At 38.4% G+C, this 22,703-nt stretch overlaps 1 protein-coding gene across 5 annotated transcripts in view; it reads left to right on the top strand.

The window, feature by feature from the left end:
- The window catches only part of CFAP91 (cilia and flagella associated protein 91), a 75,104-nt gene that overhangs the window by 25,643 nt on the left and 26,758 nt on the right, over positions 1-22,703 (top strand). For all 5 annotated transcript variants that reach the window (XM_056793501.1, XM_056793499.1, XM_056793500.1 and 2 more), the window contains 4 exons: positions 1,961-2,138; positions 16,329-16,486; positions 17,575-17,757; positions 19,582-19,724. In XM_056793501.1, coding sequence (XP_056649479.1) covers positions 1,961-2,138; positions 16,329-16,486; positions 17,575-17,757; positions 19,582-19,724 — 662 coding nt within the window. The remainder of the gene's footprint in view (positions 1-1,960; positions 2,139-16,328; positions 16,487-17,574; positions 17,758-19,581; positions 19,725-22,703) is intronic.

The following is a 22,703-nucleotide window of genomic DNA, read 5'->3' on the forward strand; positions in this document are numbered from 1 at the left end:
AAGAGTGGGAATTTGTGGGAAGGCAGGGAAGCTAGGAGGCCAAAATGAGGAGGGAGAGAATTTCAGGCATGGGGAGTATCCAGGGAAAAAGTCAGAAGACGGTGGGCCTTATTCACAGAATGGCAAGATGTCACTGGATTGAAGAGTGTGTGGAGGTGGTGAGTAAGGTAAAAAAGACTGTACAGGGAAGAGAGAGCAGGGTTATGAAAGGTGTTAAATGCTGAACAGAGGCTTTTATATTTGATCCTAGCGCTAATAAGGAATCATTGTGATTTAGGGAGGGGAGGGAAGGGAAGGAGAAGGGTGCCTTGGTCAGACTCTTACTATTTTAGGAAGATTAATTTGATAATTAAGTGGAAGCTGGACTGGCGTGGAAAGGGCCTGGCTCAGGGGGCCTAGTCAGCAGGCTGTTATGATGTCAGGCCAGAGGCGCTGAGGGCCTCCACTCAGGGGGTAGCAGGATCAGAGGAGAATAGGGTGGGGTGGCATAAGCAAGATGTTAGGAAGATAAACTTGGCGGGGTTGAGGAACCATGATGGGAGAGAAATGAGGAGTTGAGGATAACATCTTGGTTGAGAAACCTGGGAGATTGGGAGGGTAGTGATATGTCCTCAAGGAGTTTAAAAGTGGGGAGGGTTTGGGGGAAAGAGAACGAGTTTGGTTTGAGACAGGTTGAGTTGAAGATATCTACAAGATTAACTGTTGGAGACATCTGGTAGGCAGGATGGTGTAGATGCAGGAAGTGTCTATGGCTGGTTTTGTAGACAATTTTAAATACAGCTACATGCACGAGCGGTTCCTCTGACATTCAGACTGACTTCTCCACATAAAATATTTTTTCTTTACTTTGTTTCCATGCCATTTCTCTATTGTATATGTCCTTCTGCATAGTCATATGTATCTGTATGTCTCTGTCAGTATGTGTATCTTCTGCATCAGAGTATGTGGACTCCTGATTTTATATGAGAGGTATGTACCTGTGTTAAGAATACATCAGACAGTTTATAAAGAGGTCCTTTTGTTATGCTACTTATTAACCTTAAAGAAATAAATGTTTACTGATATCTTCAGGTTTTACATTGCTTACATTTGTGCCCCTGTATCCCTCCACCTCGACACTCCCTGAAAGCCATTCTATATAACAAGGATTTTTTTTAAGACAAAAAGAGGAAATATAGAAAAAATATTAGTAAAATGGATTAGTACATTGAAAGTATATACATTTTTACCTAGATTGTGGTAATGGTGTTCAGAACTGTTCACATGATTCAAATAACATCAAGGCTGGATCTGACCAGGGGGCAGGCGGAAGGACAGGAAAACTATTCCAGGTATAAGAAATTGACTGAGTCCAGTCCAGTTACTGAACTTGAGTCAAAGTAGGAAGCTCTAACTAAAATAGGAACACTATCAAAACCTGCTGTTGCTCACCAATTTATACCCACAATCCTCATTCATCACTAATACAGATTTTATAAAAACTGTTTAATATTAAATAGTTCAAAGAAAAGGGTCATTATATGTATGTAGGTGTTTATGATGGAGGGGGAAGAGTTTATCTAGAAATTCTGTGATATAAAAACAAAAGGCAGAATTTTTAAAAGTTTAGGCTTCATTAAAAAATCATTCAGATACAGTTAATATATATATAACTACCATACCAAAAGAATATCTTAAATATAATGATCACAAAAAGAACAAGGATATGTATAGAGAGAGTTCTTACTCAAAAACAAAGCAGTGCTAGTATAGACTTATGCCTGGCACATGGACATTAACTTCATTCTATAGAATTGACATTATAATGGTATTTATTAATATATATTTTAAGTTCTTTTTTTCCTCAATTAGGGGGTGGGGGAAGAGTAAAAGGGTGAGTAAAGTATGCAAATCAATACTTTTGCTTTGTGACAATTTGTAATATTTCTTTGTAAAGTATTATTGTTACTCTATCCTAAAGGTAGAGGCCTTCCAGCAGGCCTAGCTGAAGTAGAGATGATTGAACGTGCCAGAGAGAAACGTGCTTGGGAAGCCACTCTTCCACCTCTGAGTAATGACTTATTATTCAATAAGAGGAGAAAAATGATGAATGACATGGAAAGGAAGGAATGGGCTTTTAGAGAACATGAAATTGAAAAGTAGGTACTTGATCCTCAGTATCATTATTCCTTTACTCTGTACTATATATGTTATCACAGTTGCTTTTTGTTTTTATATATCAAAGTGTGTCTAATAATTGTTTTGCTCTTAAGTTAAGACTCAACATGGGGACAGCTAGGTACCGCACAGTGGAGAGAATACCTGGCCTGAAGTTGGGAGGACTTGGGTTCAAATCTGCCCTCAGATACTTCCTAGCTGAGCAAGTCACTTAACCCTAGTTGCCTAGTCCTTGCTGCTGTTCTGCCTTAGAATTGATACTGAGACTGAAGGTAAGGGTTTAAAAAACAAAAAAATGTCAATATGCAAAGAAGCATTAATCAATTCAACTCTAAAGTACTTAAGTATCCAGAGACCTAGCTAGTAGCTCCCCAAACCATATACATAACTTGTCTAGGAAAGATGTGGTGAGGTCAGATGCCTCAGCATCTTTAACTTTAACTAGCTGGAAGGAATAGGGCTCCTCTGACTTCAGGTTAGGGTGTGTTTGAGCTGAGTATATAACTGCTCAACTTTGCCCATTATAACCACATCTTCAATGGCCTTTTCACAGTATTTACCTTTATGGCACCTTTGACCTTGTTGATTTCCTTCTTCTTCATGATACTCTCTTCTCTCAAGACTTTCAGGACACCATTCTCTCCTGGTCTTCCTCCAACCTATCTCAATCTCCTTTGCTGGATTTTCTTCCAGGTCATGCCTGCTAACTATGGGCATCCTAAGAGCTAGTCTATCCTCAGCCTGTATGACTGATATATTGCAAAAATAGAATTCCTAAATGCTGTTAGAAATTACTGGAACATTGTCCAACTTACTTCAGTTCTTCCAAGTTTGACTTCAATGGTATGAGTTTCTCTTTTTACCAGTGCAGATTACGATCCCTTTTTACATTAGTTACTAACGTTTTGGTTTTTTTTTTGAGAATTGCTTTGGCCAAAATATTTATCATCCTGCCATGAATCTAGTGATCAATCTCTTTGAATTTAGCTAGGCTTGAGGTTGTCAGCTGACAGATATCTTGTCTGTGCCAAAAGTTTTTCTAGTGAGTAGGCCCTGCAGAGCTTGGCCCCAGGTCTTCTTGTCTCTAGACCTGGTGCTCTGTCTACCCAGCCACACTGCTGCCCCCATTGATTATCTTTTGATATGGATGGATTATATAAGTATATAAATTAAAGAAAGCCTGGGGTAAAATAGAGCAAGACAGTCTGGTACAGTGTAGAGTGTGATGGACAGATTTTTACTGCCTGTGGCAAACAAAAGAACTTGAAAACTAGTGAGGAAATGTTTAAAATTACCCACAGATTTAAGTTACTCACTAGTGTTCCAAGAAACTGTGCTGAGTGACCTGTGTCCATAAGATACTGAATTAGGCAAGATGATCCACAAAGAGGTTCTGGGAGGATTTCACCAGACCTGGGGGCAAATGATGCCTTTCCATGTACCAATATCCAACATCAAATATCCTCAAAGACAGGTAGGGTTTCACCTAATAAACTTCACCTCTACCTAAAAATCATGCTATAGTCAACAGCCTGGAAGGATTCTGGGAAGATTCCAATTCAGCCTCTGTAGTGTGTGGGCCTAGGAGCCCACAGAGTTATTTTTCACATTGTTCCTGATACAGGCATGAACAAGCCTCAGAGTCTGGGATGTTGGGTTTCACAGAGGTTGCTCTCTTCAGTGTAGAAGAGAATTTAAGTGATATTGATATTGGCAGTGCTTGAAAGGTGACCTATTTTAGCCTGACCAGATAAGCGGATCTGTCTTAAGGCTTAAATTACAAGATGCTAGGAGTGGTTACAGGAGACTAGATGTGCTAGGGGAGGTTTGAAGGAATCTAGGTAGATCAAATAAAAATGAGCAACCTTTCTGATCAAGGACATATGCAATACTCAGTGGAATTGCATGTCGGCTATGGAAGGGGGGAGGAGAAGGAGGAATAGAAAATGATGTTTGTAACCAAGGAATAATGTTTGAAATTGACCAAAGAAAAAATAATGTCAAAGAAAAAAAAAAGAAATGAGCAACCTTCCAGCCATGAAGGAGAAGTCATAGGTTCAGGTCTCATCTTTCTGTACTTCCAGATGTACTGTGGATATCAAGCAAATTGAATGAGTGGAAATGGGCCAGACAGTGTCCTTACACCATGCTGACCCCAATGCCTACCTCAGGGGAGAAATTCTTACACTCCTTAGGGGCAAAGTAAAAAAGAACTAAGAGCTGTATTTTTTTTAATTGAGACTAGATTCCACAGAGTAGAAGAATATAACCAACCTGTGAACTGCTAAAGCCTTTACAACTATTATTATTTTTATTTACATTTAAAAAAGTATTTTAAAAATTATTATTTTAGCTAGGGGCTCAGTGGATAGAGCACTGAGCTTGTCATCAGAAAGATTAATCTTCATGAGTTTAAATCTGACTTCAGATTCTTCCTAGCTGTGTGATCCTGAGCCTGAGTAAGTCACTTAACCCTGTTTACCTCAATTTTCTCATTTGTAAAGTGGGCTGGGGAAGGAAATGGCAAACCAATTCAGTATCTTTGCCAAGAAAACCCCAATAGGGTCATAAAGAGTCAGACATGACTGGAAAATGACTGAGAAAATTATTTTTATAAGCATTTATCATCTTTTTCTCTCTGTCACACATTCTGTCTCACTGCACAATTTATTTATTTAATTTATTTTTAAAAGTGATTTATTTTTAAATATTTTCCCACAGTTACATGATTCATGTTTTCTTCCTTACCCCTCCCTGAGCCAACAAGCAATTCCACTAGGTTATACATGTATTATTACTCAGTACCTACTTCCATATTATTCATTTTTGTAATAGAGTAATCTTTTAAAACCAAAGTCCCAAATCCTATATGCATATAAACAAGTGAAAAAGCACATTTTTTTTCCTGTGTTTCTACTTCCACAGTTATTTCTCTGGATGTGAATAGCGTTTTTCTCATAAATCCCTCAGGATTGTCCTGGATCTTTGCATTGATATTAGTAGCAAAGTTGATTGTTCCACAATGTTTCACTTTCTGTATATAATGTTCTCCTGGTACTACTCATTTCAATCTGAATCAGTTCATGGAGGTCTTTCCAGTTTTTATAGAAATCAAGTTTTAAGATTTTAAGAAATCAATTATATCATTCTTTATAGTCTAATAGTATTTCATCACCATCATATACCACAATTTATTCAGCCATTCCTTAATTGTAGGACAGCCCCTCATTTTCCAATTTTTTGCCCCAACAAAGAAAAGAGCATGACTATAAATATTTTTGTACATTTTTATCTCTTTGGGGTACAAACCTAGTAGTGGTATTGCTGGATCAAAAGGCAGGCATTCTTTTAAAGCCCTTTGGCCTTAATTCCAAATTGCCTTTCAGAATTGTCAGATCAGTTTCACTGCACAATTTTTAAAAATCCTCAAAACAAATGCATGGTTTAGCAAAATAATTTCTATATTGACCAACTCCAATTTAAGTCCACCACCACTTTGGCAAGAGATTTGAGGTGGTTTATCACTATTTTAAGATGAAAGCACTCCCTATGTTGGCCTTGCACAGGACATCTGCATGGGGTAGGAAGGAGGTCAGAGGAAGAGGAAGGTGGTCCTGAGAAAAAGAAACTTGAACAGAAAAGCTGTACCTGATAGGTGGTTGGCGATTTTATTTCTGGAGAGGCAGGGAAGAGGCTAGAGCAGGAGCCTATGGTAATATGGGCCTTTGGAAAAAGTACTGATATGTTTGAGGGCGTAATTATTAACTTGGTGGGGGAGAGGGGGACAGCAACACTTGACATCAAAGATCTATAGATTTTTCCTTTGCTGTTTCAACAATTACTGCGAAAACATTCACTGAAAAATGTATAGACAGATGGAATTATACAAGTATTTTTCTGTATCTTGTGAAGCTTTTTTTTTTTTAAAGCCATGAGGCAGTAAACCATGAAGGGAATTGTAAGCTGCACATCACTTTCTGATGTTTCAGGAGTTTCGTTAACTATTTCAGGCATTTGTAGCAGAAAGACTCCTATCTTTATAAGGTCATCCACAAGTTCTTCATTGTGCGAAACAGCATTCTGATGACATTAAGCTAAAAGATGACCAAATAATCTTCTGAAAGCATCACTGGTCAAATAAGAAAGAATGTTTTGGTTTTTGAATGGCAGCTTGTATGTCATTAGGTCCTTAGGGGGCACAGTGAATAGTGGAATCAGGAAGAATTAAGAATTGAGCATGGAGTCAAAAAGAACCAAGTTCAAAACCTGCCTCACATACATTAGATACATACCTGTATGTATCTAATGTATGTAGTGGTAGTCTCTTGGTGATCGAGAATGACTATTGTCTTTGTGCATTATCATCTACGGTGTACCCTCATGTGGCTTTGGAGTCCAAAGACTGAGGCGCAGAGTTTGTGGCACATGGGGCCTGGGACGCCAGTTGTTACGGGAGGTGCGGTTGTGGCCTGGTGTCGGCGTTCACGCGCAGCGGCAAGACATCGACGTCGCTCATCTTCAAAGGTGGTGGCGGCATGGTGAATGTGGGTTCGCCAGCTGCTTCTGTCAGAGGCAGTGAGTTCTGGTTGCTTTGGTGTAATGCCAGCCCACTTCAAGTTGGACTTTAGCTGATCCTTGAATCTTTTCTTTGGTCGGCCTTGTTTCCTGAGTCCAGCTGACAGCTCACCATAGAATACCTGTCTTGGTATTCGCTGTGGGTTCATGCAGATGACGTGTCCAGACCATCGTAGCTGGGTTTGGAGGACCATGACTTCGATGCTGGTGGAGTTGGCTCTGTCGAGGACTTCCTGATTGGTGATTCTGTCCTGCCATTGGATCCTCATGACTGACTAGAGGGAGCGTTGGTGGAATTGCTCCAGCTGTTTCATGTGCTTCCGGTACAGTGTCCATGTCTCACAACCGTACAGGAGCGAGCTGAGGACCACTGTGTTGTACACTTTGAGCTTCGTCACAGTGCTTACACCTCTGTGTTGGAGGACTTTGGAGCGCAGCCGCCCGAGTGCCTGGCTGGCCTTTTGGATCCTGGCATTAATCTCGTGGTCTAGGGACCCATCGTTGGCGATGGTGCTGCCCAGGTACTTGAAAGTGTTGATGTTAGAAAGCTGCGTGCTGTCGATTGTAATGCACGGCTGGTTCGTTGGCCTCCCTGGTGCAGGTTGGAATGGCACCTCTGTTTTGCTGAGGCTGATAGTCAGGCCAAACAGTTTTGTTGTGGTGGAGAACCTGTCCACAATGGTTTGGAGATGATTTTCTTGGTGGGCCATGAGAGCACAGTCATCTGCGAAGAGAGCTTCCAGGATGAGTCTCTCTGTTGTCTTTGTTTTTGCAGTCAGGCGGTGAAGGTCAAATACTGAGCCATCCAGTCGGTATTTGATGTAGACGCCCAGGTCTAGATCCATCACAGCATGTCGTAATACTTGGGTGAAGTATAGGTTGAATAGTACTGGAGCAAGGACACAGCCTTGTTTCACGCCATTGGAGATGTTGAAGCGATCGGAAGTCTCTCCATCAGATAGGACTTCCCCTGTCATGTCGACATGAAAGAGCTGGATCAGTTTGATGAATTTTGCTGGGCAACCGAGCTTGCTAAGGATCACCCACAATGCGTCTCTGTTCACTGTGTCGAACGCCTTTGTCAGGTCTATGAAGACAATGTAGAGACTCAGGTTCTGCTCAAGGCATTTTTCCTGCATTTGCCTCACCGTGAAGACCATGTCAATGGTGCTGCGATCTGGTCGGAAGCCACATTGTGATTCAGGCAGGTTCTGCTCTGAAACAGATGACAGGAGTCTGTTGAGTATAACATGGGCAAGGATCTTTCCAGCAGTGGAGAATAGGGAGATGCCTCTGTAGTTGTCACAGGCTGCTCGTGCGCCTTTGTTCTTGTATAGGGCTATGGTGGAGGCATCTCTGAATTCTGGGGGCATGTCTTCCTCTTCCCATATGCTGGTCAGCACTATGTGGAATTCCTGGAGCGCCTTTCCATTTAAGGCCTTGTACACCTCAGTTGGGATTCCGTCTTTACTGGGTGCCTTACCTGCACTCATTTGTTTAATGGCTTTTTGGACTTCCTCTATTGAAGGAGGGACGTCAAGTTGTTCAATGGAGCGGTTTTGGGGGATCTGGTCAAGGGCACTTTGGTCAACTGAAGAGGGTCGGTTGAGAAGCTGACTGAAGTGTTCTTTCCACCTGTTGCTGATGCCTTTTTTATCTTTTATGAGAGTGTCACCGTCAGAGGATAGCAAGGGAGTGGTGGTGGGTTTTAATGGCCCATAGACAGTCTTGAGGGCACTGAAAAATTGTTTGTAGTTTTTCATATCAGCAAACTGCTGGATTTCTTCTGCCTTTTTTCCCCACCATCGGTCTTGCATCTTCCTGATCTCACGCTGCACCGTGGCTTGGAGAGACTTGAATCTGTCCTTTATAGGAGCAGAGTTTGGGTTATTTTGCCACTCCATAAAGGCTTTGTTCTTCTTGCTCAATAGGTCTTCAATAGCAGTGTTGTTCTCGTCAAACCAGTCCTGGTGGTTGCATTGTTTTGGGCCTAGGACTGCCTTTGATGTTTCCTTCACTGCGTCTCTGAACTGGTTCCATTTCTCGGTTGAGCTTCCAGTGAGTGGTCCCTTGGCAGACAGCTTGTTGTCCAGGCAGGACTGGAATGTTTGCAAATAAGATGGATCTCTAAGACAACTCACTTTGTAAAATGCGCGAACTGTCTGGGCGCATTTTGGATGGTGAGGCACAATGCGCATTTGAAGAGTCGCTCTAATCAATCGGTGGTCTGTCCAGCATTCAGCTCCTCTCATGGCTCTGGTGATCTTTACATCCTGGATGTCTCGCCGGAGTACAATGATGTAGTCAAACAGTCATACCTGTATGACCCTTACCAAAACATCCTCAGCCTCAATTTCCTTATATATAAATTGGGCGTCATGATAACTCTCTATAGTGTTGTATAGATTAAAGTAAAATGTAAAGCATGAAATATCTTTAAATATATCTCTGCTTTAAATCAATCTCTTCTCTCTCTCTTTGTCTGTCTGTCTGTCTTCTTCCTCTCTCCCTCCCTCCCTATTTGGTGATATATGTGTGTGTGTGTATGAATGCTAGTATCATTATCAGAAATAATGATTGCAGAATTGAAACCTCTCATGACTATAAGAAATTATGAGCAGAATGCTCACAGAAAAACCTGGACCTATGTGAACTGATGCAAAGTGAAGTGAGCAGAACCAGGAGAATATCATACACAGATACTATAAAATAGTTAGCTGTGAATAACAGCTATTCTTAGCAATACAATGATCCAAGACAATTTTGAAGGACTTATGATGAAAAATGCTAACTACCCCAAGGAAAAGTTGATAGAGTCTGAATGCAAATAGAAGCAAGCTCTTAAAAAACTTTATTTATTTATTTTGGAATCTGTGGTTTCTCTGACAACATGACTAGTATGGAAATGGGTTTTGCATTACTGCACAGGTATAATTTATATCAAATTAATTGCCTTCTCAGTGAGGGGGAAAGGAATAGAGAGAGAATTTAATACTCAATTAAAAAGAATGTTAAAATTGTTTTTACATGTAATTGAAGAAAATAAAGTATTAAAAAATAGAAATATGAGCTGAAAGGGCAAAGGTATTTGAGATCAGTGTTGCACATTCTTAGTTCTTGCTAGAGAAAGGAAAGCTTTTTTAGATAAGTTGTCAGATAATTTCAACTTAATAAACATTATGTTGGTCATAGTTTCTTTAAGAGGTTACCAAAATAGGTGTCAGGTAGAATTTACCAAGTTAATCTTGCATTTCATGTTTCAACTATAGACTGTTAAAATATACTCCTACAATGATAACAGCCAAGGTATTGTGGAAAGTAGAAGAAGCCTTTGAAATTGCCAGAAACAGGTAGAAAATCTCAAGGACATCTTGACTTATGATCTGCTTCTCTCTGCAAGTTTCTTCTTTAACGGGTGATGCTGCAAAATTGGGGAAATGAACTTTGATGCTAAAATTACCCATGTCTGACTAAGTATTAGAACCAACATCTCAACTAGTAGCCATTATTGATTTGTTAGAAACCCTTACATTCTGCCTGTGATAGAGGATTTGCACTCTAGGAAGAGTGCCAGGCTGAAGAGTTTATGGATCTGCTCACCTCAATGGGGTGAGTCTAAGTATTGGTTCCAAGGTAGAAAAATGGTAAGGACTAGGCAATTGGGGTTAAGTGACTTCCCTAGGGTCACAAAGCTAGGAAGTGTCTGAGAGCAGATTTGAACCCAGGTCCTCCTGACTCCAGGCCTGGTGTTCTTTTAGCTGCTACCTAGCTGTCCCCTTTATTGATTACATGTCACAGATTTGAGCAATAAATTCTTTGAAAACTTCTCATCGAATACTAAGCACAAGGGTCAGATATTATGAATATGTCCTCTATTACACATAATACATGTGTTTTGTCTTTGGTTGCTATTTAGAACTGTTGGTGAAGAGATCACAAGAGAGCTGCTGAGTTGAAATGTAGCAAACTGCTAAGGGTTAGGGACTGAACCTGTGATTTCATTGGCACAGGGAGCTTGGCCAGGTGAAGAAACTCCCTCACCCAATGCATTTCAGCTCCTTTTCTTTGAGCCTTATGGGCTTAGATAATTGCCTAGAGTAGAGGGGTCAGACTTGAGCCTGAATACATACAGCTTGCAAAACTGAATGCAGACAAATCAGATTAAAAAGTAATTGAGAAGTATTTAACAAAATTATAAAAACAATACAACTTAGTAATTTGTAATGTTTTTTTTTAACCTTTACCTTCCATCTTAGAATCAATATTGTGTATTGGTTCCAAGGCAGAAGAATGATAAGGGCTAGGCAATGGGGGTCAAGTGACTTGCCCAGGGTCACACAGCTAGGAAGTGTCTGAGGGCAGATCTGAACCCAGGACTTCCCATCTCTAGGCCTGGCTCTCAATCCACTGAGCCACCTAACAGCCCCAATTTGTAGTTTTCTAAGTCAATATGGGACCCAGAGTCTTGTTCCTATTTGAGTTTGATACCACTGTCCTACAGTACTCAGAGGTTGAACTTGCCCAGGATCATATATTCATTTTGTGGCAGAAGCAAGACTTGAACTCTCATCTCCCTGGCTCTGAGGTCAGCTTTCTATCCACTATGCCACATTGCTTCTCTTTTAACCAATTGGTGAAATTGCACCAACTAGCCAATAAACTATTAATCATTTTTGGCTATTTTCTCCACTTCTGATGCCTCTGTAGTAGGCAGCAACCCTGAATCCTTGAAGGCTATGTGATAGGACCACAAGCCTGACAGATTCCTCGCCCCTCCCCCCCAATCTTAGAGTTTATTGACTTAATAGCTGATTCTGATTTCTATCATCTGAGGATCAATGAGTCTAGCAAGGTTGGAAGAGGTTTACTATAGCTCATGGGTCAGCAGGTGATGATATGGGGGTGGGTAAATAAGTCTTAGAAGGGAATGTGATCTGCATTAATGGAAGAAGTATGTACCCCAAATAATTTCAAATATTGTTGTGGTCTTCAGTTATGAAACCGCTGTAGTTATTTGGTCATTTTTTTAGCCATATCCTATTCTTTGTGACCTGATTTGGGGTTTTTGTGGCAAATAAACTGGAGTAGTTTGCTATTTTTTTTCTCCAGCTCATTTTAGAAATGAGAACTGAGGCAAAGAAGGTTAAATGATATAGCCAGTAAGTGTCTGAGGCCAAATTTAAACTCAGGTCTTCCTGACACCAGGTATGGTGCTCTATTCACTGCACCATCTACCAGCCCAATGAAATTACTACCATATAGATACGTAGAAATAGCAAGAATTAGGAAGTTCTAAATCTCAGAAGCAAAGCTGATGAATTAATGCAGTTGGACTGCCCAGTTTAGTAACCCAAGTCAGTACTGTTCCAATACTGGTCTCTCATCATATAGTTACAATGGTATTCACTATAACTTTTTTTACAATTATTTACTATTGTATGTACCTGATAATACTTATTTATTTTCAGAATTAAATTTTATTTTATTTTCAGGTCCACATTTTCTCCTTTTTGTTTCCATTTCTCCCCCAACCCCAATTGAGAAAGCAAGAAAAATAAAGCCCTGGTTTATTTTATATATAAAATATATATATATATATATATATATATATATATATATATATATATATATATAAATAAAGCCCAAGCATAGTCAAGCAAAATAAATTCTTACATGTTCTTTTTTCAGTTGTTTAATCATGCTTGACTCTATGTGACTCCATAGACAACATCCATGGGGTTTTCTTGGCAAAGATAATGGAATGGTTTGCCATTTCCTTCTCCTATGTGGCCCTATTTTACTATGGGGAACTAAGGCAAATAGGAGTTAAGTACTCTGACCCCTGTACTACCTAGCTTCCCTTAAAATTCCTACATAGGCCATGTTAAAGAAAAATATTTCAGTCTGCTTTCAGAGACTATTAACTCTTAATCAAAAGGGTGAGTTGTATGCTTCACCATGAATCCTTTGGAATTATGGCTGATCCATGTGTTTATCCAAGTTTCGAAGTCTTTCAAAGTTATTTGTCTTTCCTATATTATTATTGTATAAACTATGTCCTAGTTCTATTCATTTCACTTTGCATCAGTTAAAACTGTCTTCTCATATTTCTCTGAAACCATTCCCTTCATCATTTCTTATACAATAGAATTCTATCATGCTTATATATACGATGACTTTTTCAGCCATTTTTCAACTGATATGTACTCTGCCATTTTCTAGTTCTTTGTTACCTCTCTAAATCAACTGTAAGTATTTTTGTGTACACGAGCCCTTTCCCTCTTTCCTTGATCTTTTTTGAGGTATCTCTGGGTATTCATAATTAATGACTTTTGGGACATAGGAGAGGAGCCAAGATGGTGGAATAAAGGCAAGGACTTGTCTGACCTCTTCCAAATTCCCCTCTAAAACATTAAAATAACGCCTCAAAATGATTTTGGAGCTGCCAAACCAAAGGATGGAGTAAAACAGTTTTCTTGCACAAGACTTAGGAGGGTAGCACAAAAGGTCTGTCTCATTGTGGGGAGGGTGGAATATAATCCACTGTAAGTCAGGCTTCAGAACTCTGTTGAATTGCCCATACATAGTTCCAAGTTGTAGTCCCAGGGCTAGCAGGAGCACTGGGATACTAAAGTGTGAGGTTACAGGGGAGCAGGGATCCTGGTCACCATTTTAGGAAGGAAAAGAGTGCTTGTGGTCAAGCATAGACCAAGAGAGCAAGGACTATACCTTGTAGATCATACTACCTTAAAAAAACTGAAAACTTAGAGACTCCTTGCCCAGCACTAACTCTGGAAAGAGCAGCATGAAAGAGCAGCATTGGGACAGTGGCCCCCCCACCCTGAGAGCAGAGCTCAACTTTTATATAAAGTTAAAAGTCAGGAAATAGGTTGGAAAAATGAGCAAACAACAAAAAAGAAACCTGACCATAAAAAAGTTACTATAGTGTGTCAGGAAAGAACAAAACACAAACTCGGATAAAGACATCAAAGTCAAAATAACCTACACACAAATCCTAAAAAGAAATATGAGAATTGGTCTCAGGCTCAGAATGGTGGACCAGTTCATAGTTCTATCAGCAATACATTAATGTACTTATTTTACCACAATCCCTCCAGTATTCTTTTCTTTTCTTTTTTTGGTAGGGAGAGTTCAGTTTTGCTAATCTGATGGGTGTGAGATAGAACCTCAGAGTATTTTTAATTTGAATTTCTCTAAGTAGTGATTTTGAAGCATTTTCCATATGGCTTTTCGTAGCTTAGATTTCTTCATTTATAAACTACCCATGCATATTGTTTGACTATTTATTAATTGGGGAATGACTCTCATTCTTATAAATTTGAATCATTTTTCTATGTATCTTAGAAATGAAAGCTTTATCAAAGAAATTACTGCAGAATTTTCCCCCTTATATTTCTTCCATTTACTATTATTTTAATTTGAGCTGCATTGGTTTTGTTTGTGTAAAACTTTAAAAATTTGAAGTAATCTGATAATTCTTAATATCAAAGGTTTGAGGGATTAAGATGATATTTTATCTGGAAAAGACTTCAAAGGTCATTTTCTCAAAACTCAAGCCACCTTCTAAAGGTTGTGTAATCTTAGAATGTATTATGCTTTGGGTAAAGTTTACAGTTTAACTGGAAATAATGCTTTGAACAAGATTATTGCCAAACATTAGACATTGAGTACACAGGCTCAGCACTTTTCACAGTTTGGTAAAACAAATGCCTTGTGACAAAAAGACATTGAAAATGTAGAGAGGCATCTGGCTAGCGTGGAAACACAGTACCTTCAAAATGAAACACTTTTGTCAAGCCAAGGGTTTCTATACACAGATCATCTTTTTCTTGCTGATCTGCCTCCAACTACTATTTCTATTGGATGATGCAGTCAGCAAGCCTTCCCTGCTGTCAGAGAATCCTTCTAGTTCAGAGCTTCTTCCTCATTGATTCTGAAGGTGGGAAAAAGTGAAGGGTGTTTTACAATAAGTAACTATTACCAAAACAACTGAAAATCATTTAGGCCACAAAACATTTCAGATGCAAAAATTTCTTAATATTTTGCTTTTCTTTTTACAAGCAATAAAAGCTATCTCAGAAGACATTTTAAATGAAATTAAAGTCAGAGAAATATGCACATGTAGTTTGAATGTTTTTTATTTTAATTTATAAAATTTTTATTTTACCTAATTTTCCCCATTTCTAACAAGGAATTCATATGTTCCATCCTCTTATAATGATATTCTTAGCACTGACATGAAAGAAAGCCCAGATGGCATACTTCTCACATTTGCAGATGATACAAAAGTGGAGGGATAACTGAGTAATGTCAGATAAGATTTAAAAGTTTTGATAGACTGATGCTAATAAGGTGAAATGTAATGAATATAACAGCCTATACTTGGGTTTAAAAAAAGTCAACTACATAAATATAGGAAATTCATATGGGAAAATTGAGTAGTTTTGGTGGAATCAAAGTTCATAATGAGTCAGCATTGTGCCCTGGCAGCCTCAAAAAAGCTTACAAGATCTGAGGCCCTGTATTAAGAAAAAGGACAAGGGAAATTATTATCCTGGTCAGGACACATCTGGAATATTCAGATCTGGGCATCCCATTTTAGAATGAATTTTGTCAAACTCTGAGTACATCAAGGATGACCAAGATGGGTTGGGTATAGGACTGAAGACTGTCATATGAGGATGATTTGAAGAATCTGGGGAGATTTAGCCTATAGAAAGGAAAATATAGGAATGATATAAAACCCAAGTTCAAGTACCTGAGGGGGCTTCTGTATGAAATAGGGACTAGATGTGATTTTCTTATATCTTGAGGATAAATTTTGGAGGCTTATGATGAAACAGATTTAGTTTAACATTTAAACAATTTTTCTGCTAATCTTTATCCATATTTTAATGTCATCTATCCTTGAAAATGGCAGTGACAGTTAATGCCACACAATGGATTTTTAAATTATATAGCCTGGAAACAAAAAGAAGATACTCTTCAAGGAGATATGTGGCAGATCTGGAAATATAAGGCCTGGGGATATATAATATATCCTTTTTTGCATCATTTTCAATCCTTAACAAACACCTGGAGGAGAGATAGAGAACTTTACAACTAGAAGGGACCTTTAGGATAGGCATTCCAATAAATTTCTACTGATTGGTTGATTTGCCCAATCACCTATAGCAAAAGTAACCTATGCTTTTTCCATGTTAATAAGGCGAAGAGGGAACAGCAGTGATTTGCCACCCCTGGAAGTTATTTTTTATAATAAAATTTCATTTTTAGACAAAGTTTATTTTCATCATTCAAAATCTATTTTCATCATTAAGAATCTGTTTGACCGAATTTGTTAATGTAATCAAACCCTGCCACTTGCAAAAGGATTTTAATTAAATTGACCCCAGAGAGGTCCAGAGCATTGGATGATAGCCATTATTTCCTCAAAATGTCTACTAATAAAATAAGCAATTGATAAATGAGTGACAGCAGAATAAAAGGAATAATTTTTGGCAGGAACTCAGCTGTACTTTGTTGGAAGATTCCTATTTGAGATGTTCTATATTTGTATATCTTGTCATTTAAAGACTACAGGAGCTTCAGCTGGAGGTCTTGAAACATCTGTTGAAGAAACGTGAAGAGGATCAAAATGAGGTGAACATAAAGCGTTTGAATGCCCAGTGGTCTGAACTTCAGGAAGAAAGGGAAATGAAAATGTCAAGAATTAGACATGCTCATGTAACAGGTAATTTGTGTCACAGGAAAGATCTTGGAGATTGAAAAATTAGGTCAAAATAAGCTCTTAGATCAGCTGTGCAATTAAATATGCTGAAAATTATCATTTTAGTGTATACAACTAGAAGTGAGAAATGGATAATAGTTTATCATTAAAAGCCAGAAAGGATAAAAGGCAAAAATAAAATTCTGGAAAACACTGATAATTACGTGGCAGTCAAGTTGTTTAAATGAGGAGGCAGGAATATAGTTGACAGATCCTTTCTCTAAAGTTTCCCCCATTTTGGGGTACTGAAGCTCTAGGGGATTGATCTTAAAAAATGGCATGAAATTTGGACAATAAAGTGAAAGTAGCCAATTTAAATCTTTAGTTGTATTTTCCTTAAGTGTTTGTAGCAGTGGCTTTCTTCTGGCTACAGAGAATCCTAAAAGCACACAATTGGAGCATTCTTTAGTCCATCTTGATGCTATCCAAGGTGGACTGGAGATTATTAAAAAATAGTCTTTTCTCCATGCTTCTAGGTTCTCTCAGCTTTTCTCTCAGAGAAGGATTTAAACTCAATGTTGAAAATTATTTTGTGTTCACTTACTTCTGAAGCTGTTGCTGTTGAATCAGACTAAGTAAGTAATATCCAAGTCCAATGGTTTCTAGCCCATGAGGCTTTCTATAGACATAAACTCCAATAGGAGAGAAGGGTATCTTCTCCACATTTTTGTACCCCTCCTGTGTAGCATTCCTAAGATCTGTTTAATAATTGTTTCTTGAATTCAGCATGTGAATACACTAGACTTTAGTTATTTTCTATGTGCCTATATATTTTTTGGTACCATATATGTGATTTTCAGTATAGTATTGCAAAATATCCCAACCTCAAGCATCAGTATTCCTCATGGGGAAAAAAAATGCTCATTTAAAGAAAAATAGCAGTAGCTGGGATTAATTAATATTGGACACTAAGTATAAGATATATTAGATGTGAACCTTGTTTAGTTTGGGAGCTGGTCTTTGGCTAAATTTGATATGGTTTGTTAGGTAATTTTACATTTTTAGAATAACATTTTTGAGGCAATTTCTCAGGTAGTTGAATTATATTTCAGCAATCAGAAAGATGACAAAGAAGGGAAGAAATGTAGAAGGGAAATTAGAGAGAAGAGACATCATCCGTGACTATAATGATTTTGCATCTCAAGCCTATGGACCTCTTTCTCGATTGGGTCGCTTTCCAGACAACAATTCAGAGCGTTTTGTTGTCAAAAACCACTTTCTCAGCACCTTTGAGGGTAAGTGTTACAGATGTTTATCAAAATACAGGTGTGGCACACTTAAAGGAAGCCCAATATAAGGAAGCCATAGCTATGGAAAGAATAAACTAAGGAAATTATTCTTTTAAAAATACTATTATTTTGAAGAACAGAAACTCCTGCTCAGAAAGAACATATAAAATGTACTATGCCTATCAGATGTACTAATAGAATCAGTAATCATCCAAAACAAGGCTTTTGAAGGAAACCCTTAAAGAGGCTTATGACGGAAACCATCCTATGAAAGCAACCATTAAGAAAATGTACTCCTTTAGAAGGAACAACTTAACGTTTCATGGGGTGGCCTGGGGGACACCATCTCTGGGAGAAAAGAGTCATAAGTTTCTCTTAAAGGTCAATGAAGTAAGTATCTCTTAGATACTTGGAAGTATCTTGGAGCTTGGAAGGGACACTTTAATTGGAAGAGACAGTTTAATACTTGATGACCACAGACTGCTCCACCTCTAATTCTGGACAAACATCTCACACAGATTTGTGCCATTGCATATGAGAAAGATTTGGCAAGAAATTAAAAAACAAACTAAAGAAACTGTACAAATTATCATTACTACCTGAAAAAGAATAAGTCCGAATGATCCAACAGTGGATCAATAGTATCTTTATATGTGAAAGGCTTACATATGTAGTGTATCAACTGTAACATCTTTTGAGTAGTAGAATAATAATGTTTCAGAATTATTTTCATTATTTTTCAATTTTCTGGCATGTTTTATTAAATATTAAGCATTTATATATTTTTTAGTTATTTGGGTTTTTTCTTTTTTAAAAATTGTTTTGATTTTTTATTACATTCTCCATTTAGCTGCCCTCCCTTAGCTCTTTTTCAAAGCACCATAACCAGTGAGGGTTGGGTGGGGAAAGGTAGGATGAAAATCTCTTCCCTTCCCCCATTTCCCCCCTCAAAAAAAGAGAAGAGTAATTGGTTCTTGCTTGATTGCTATCTCTTCCCTGGCTCAACATGAATTGTGTTCCTGTTTAGTAAACTAACTTTAAAAAAGTGACCAGAGGCATGACCAGTCTTCTGCCTTTCTAATTCCAAAAAGAGAACTTGATGGAATAATAGGGGTAGTAGTGGTGTTTGTAGCTGATTACACAAGATTTCATAATTTTGGTTACCTTTTCCTTTACTTTCTGAGATTACCCAAGTCTTTACACTTGGTTTAACACCATCTTATTTCTGATTACTGCCCAGACTGGGAGAATTCAATTGGTCGTTGTGATAGGAGCAAAATCCTTAAGAGCTTGTCCCTACTGTAGTTTTTCTTTACCAGGCATCAAATTAACTACCCTCAAGTGTTAAATCATGAGATTAAAAGATTAGGCCATTAACATGAATTTTGGATGGTTTAGGTATAAAAGACCTGATTAGGTCTCAAAGAATCAGCATCAACTCCTCATCCTCTTGACCAGCTCTCATGGAGAAGACAGTGACGGGGAAATTATATGGAGTTGGATCAAAGCTATGAACTTTTTGAGTCATTATCCTTTCTTTATCCCTGCTGTGGATAAATAAATCTCCTTTTGTTAACTGACAGATGCTCTAATAGTGTTTCTAATATTGAACTTGAACTCCACCAAGGCCAATCTGAGTTGGGGCTAGACTATTACAACAGGGATCAACTCTTCTCCTTCCCTCCCCCATCCCCACATTCACATGTATTTTTTTTCCTTCCCTAGCTTCTAGCACAGTATGGTATGCACAGAGAATAATAAGTTAATAAGCACTAATTTATTGAATGTATACCAGATACCTTCTTTTTCATGTATTTTTTTTTCTTCTAGGAATACTTGAACTTGAGTCCACCCTCCCAGATTTTGTAACACAGCCTCGGATCAAAACTCCAAAACCCAAAGCTATCACCACGAAGAATAATTTTCTTAAAAAGGCAGCAAGACTGGATCTTGAGTTAGCTGAAGTTCACCAGGTAGAAAACATTCACATTTTCTTTTCTTACAAATGACTCTCCACTACCCTAGAGCTGGACTATGGGATAGCCGGGGCAGTTCATGTGATTGGAACATGTTACTAATGATGACACCATGTTACAGTGAGATGAAAACATGGCAACTCCCACAATGGAAGATGAAACCAGAGACCCACTAATGAGCAGCAAATGTTATGCTGCGTTTCAACATCTGGTAGGGAAAGGAGATGCTACCTTGTGTAATAGAGAGGGTAAAAGGAAGGGCTCAAATTAGTTATAAATATATAATAAAAGGTTTATTAAACTAAAGAGAGAAGGATGAGAAGGGAATCAGGGAATGACTTACTTCTAAACTTCACCCAATTATTAAACCCTAAACTTTCTAAATTATCCTAAACTATCTAACTAAATGAGTAATTAAAGATAAAGAGGGATTTCTAAAGTCCAGAGGGCCCAAGATTCTCACAACACCAGAGCCCTCCTTTGGGTCAAACAGCCTCAGGATGAAGAGTCCTTGACAGGACTCAAGGGGGAATGAGGATTAACACACACACACACTGTCCACACCAGTGTGGGGTGATCACTCACTCAACCCCTCCCTTGAAGATGGTCCAATTCCCTGGCAGAGAGAGACACCTCCACACCTTCTCCATCTTCTTCCAGAGTCCACCAACTCTCTCTCCAGCAACTTAGGAGTTCTGAGTAGAATGTTGGCCCTGCAACATTTCTTGCATTCAGCTTTGCAAAATCTCCTTACTACACTTGCAAAGTGTAATTTCTGAAGGATCCTTAGATTGAGGATTTAGAGGTAGAAAGCCACTTCACACGTCATCTAGTCCACCCCTTATCTTACCAAAGTGGCAGATGAGACCTAGAGAAATGAAGTCTGTTCCTCAAGGTTACCCAGGCAGTCACAGTAAATAGGGGAATCAGGATCCTCATTTCTCTGGGAAGTAGGGCTACGGGTTTTATAGGGGAGACTATTGCTCTCTGGGTGAAGATTCAGATCTCTCTTACCATCTTGGCATTAGCCATACTTATTGTCCTTCACAAAGTAGCATCACCGCCTTTTGGGAGGTTTTCCCCAGTCAGGAAAGCCAACAGAAGTTACACTACTTTCTGAAAGATTAAAAAAAATCATGGTTGGGGGCAGAAGGGAGAAGGTATGGGACAATGGAGTTGGAAAAGGGTGCCAAACTCTCTGTCCTTTTGTTAAAGTACATTTTAAAATGTTTAATTAGGTGTAATATAGTGAAGCTCTGCTACCCACATATTTGCTCTGAGTTTTAATCATTCCTTGTTTTCCTTTTTGCTTGACAATATACATGATTCCTGAGGAATCTACTCCTTTCCACCTGGTTTAGGCTCAGGTGAAGAGGAGAATTTCTTCACCATTTTTGTAACTCCTATGGGTCCTCGGTAGCACTTTCTTTGTAATTACTATTTTTTGAATAGTATTACTGCCCTCTTTCAGATCCTACTTCCATCCCATATCAGTATCTAGTTTTGGACTACACACCCAGGATGTGGAGAGCAGTTATTTCCTTAATTACATATAAATGAGTTCAAGGTGAGGTCTTTGGAGATTATGCTGCTTTCTAAAAGGAATCAGTCAAAACAACAAGCGTGTTTTCGATGACTGTTATTTGCCTGGCACTGTGTTGTCACTAGTCATGAAAACACAAAAGTGGAAGCAGCCCCTGCCCTCAGGAACCTTAGAGTCTAACTAGAGGACACAACGTGTACATATAGGCAGGTATAAAATGGATACAGAGTCATTTTAAGGAGATACTAGTAGCTGGCTTCATCCTTTAAAAACTTATGTGAAAGGTAGAACTTGACCTGAATTTTAAAGAATTATATAGAGAATATAAAGAAATAAAAAAAAATATGATTCCTGAAAAACAAGTGAGAAAAGAGTACATTCTAGGCATGAGGGACAAAGGCCCAGAGTTGGGAGATAGTGTATTATGTAAGGGAAGCTGCAAAATACAAAACAAAAAAAAAAGCCAAATTAGCTACATCATAGTATATGTGGAAATGCACTGTGACCCAGCAATATAATCTTTTCTGTAGTTTAGCTAAATGTGTCATAAAGAGGACTCTAGTATGTTTTGTTACAATTAAGGCATATTTTGGAGCCAAAATATTTATGCATATTATATTGACAGATAAAATGTTAGCCATTACTATTGGGCCCTGGGGCAGTTAGTTGGCACAGTGGATAGAAAGCCAAGCCTGGAGTCAGGAGGTCCTGGGTTCAAATTTGACTTCAGATATTTCCTAGCTATGTGTGACCCTGGATAAGTCACTTAACCTCATTTGCCTTAAAAACAAAACATAATTAGTTCTAGGTTTCTTATATGATTGAAAGCATAGGTCTTGTCCCTATCCTTATCCCTTTCTATCTCCCCCATCTCTATATACACACAATCTACTAGGAAGAATCCACAGGAATTGTACTACTTTCTGAAAGATAAGTATGGGTGGTTATCCTAGAGACTTGCATTAAGCCACAATTTCCCCTATACCTGGAAACATTAGAAGTGAGGATGTAGTGGTAATATTGCACTTATTAGTTTTAATAGTACTCATTTTCCCTTGTCCAAAATGCACCCTAAAGGTAGAGGGACTTTTTTCATCTTCAGATGTCTCTCCCCACTTTTTTCCTTTGAGAAAATATTATACATACTATGAAATCAACTTGTTTATGTTTTGAACTTGATCAAATAATATCTTAATTATTTAAATAATTTTAGTCTATACATCTGTTCTCCCAAGTTAGAGTCTGTTCTGATGCCACCCTTTGGTATGGTGTTGACTTGGGTTTTCCAAGGTGATGTCAATGGAGCCTGAGCTTTAGGAAATGTCACCAACCTGGAAAATTATCCAGTAACAGACGGTGTCTTATCTGAGGACCAGTTCAGCCAAGTTTGGCTCATCAGCGTAGAACTGATTGCCAAATAATTTCCTTTGGCT

The sequence above is a fragment of the Monodelphis domestica genome, chromosome 4, assembly GCF_027887165.1.
Source record: "Monodelphis domestica isolate mMonDom1 chromosome 4, mMonDom1.pri, whole genome shotgun sequence".
Taxonomy (NCBI): domain Eukaryota; kingdom Metazoa; phylum Chordata; class Mammalia; order Didelphimorphia; family Didelphidae; genus Monodelphis; species Monodelphis domestica.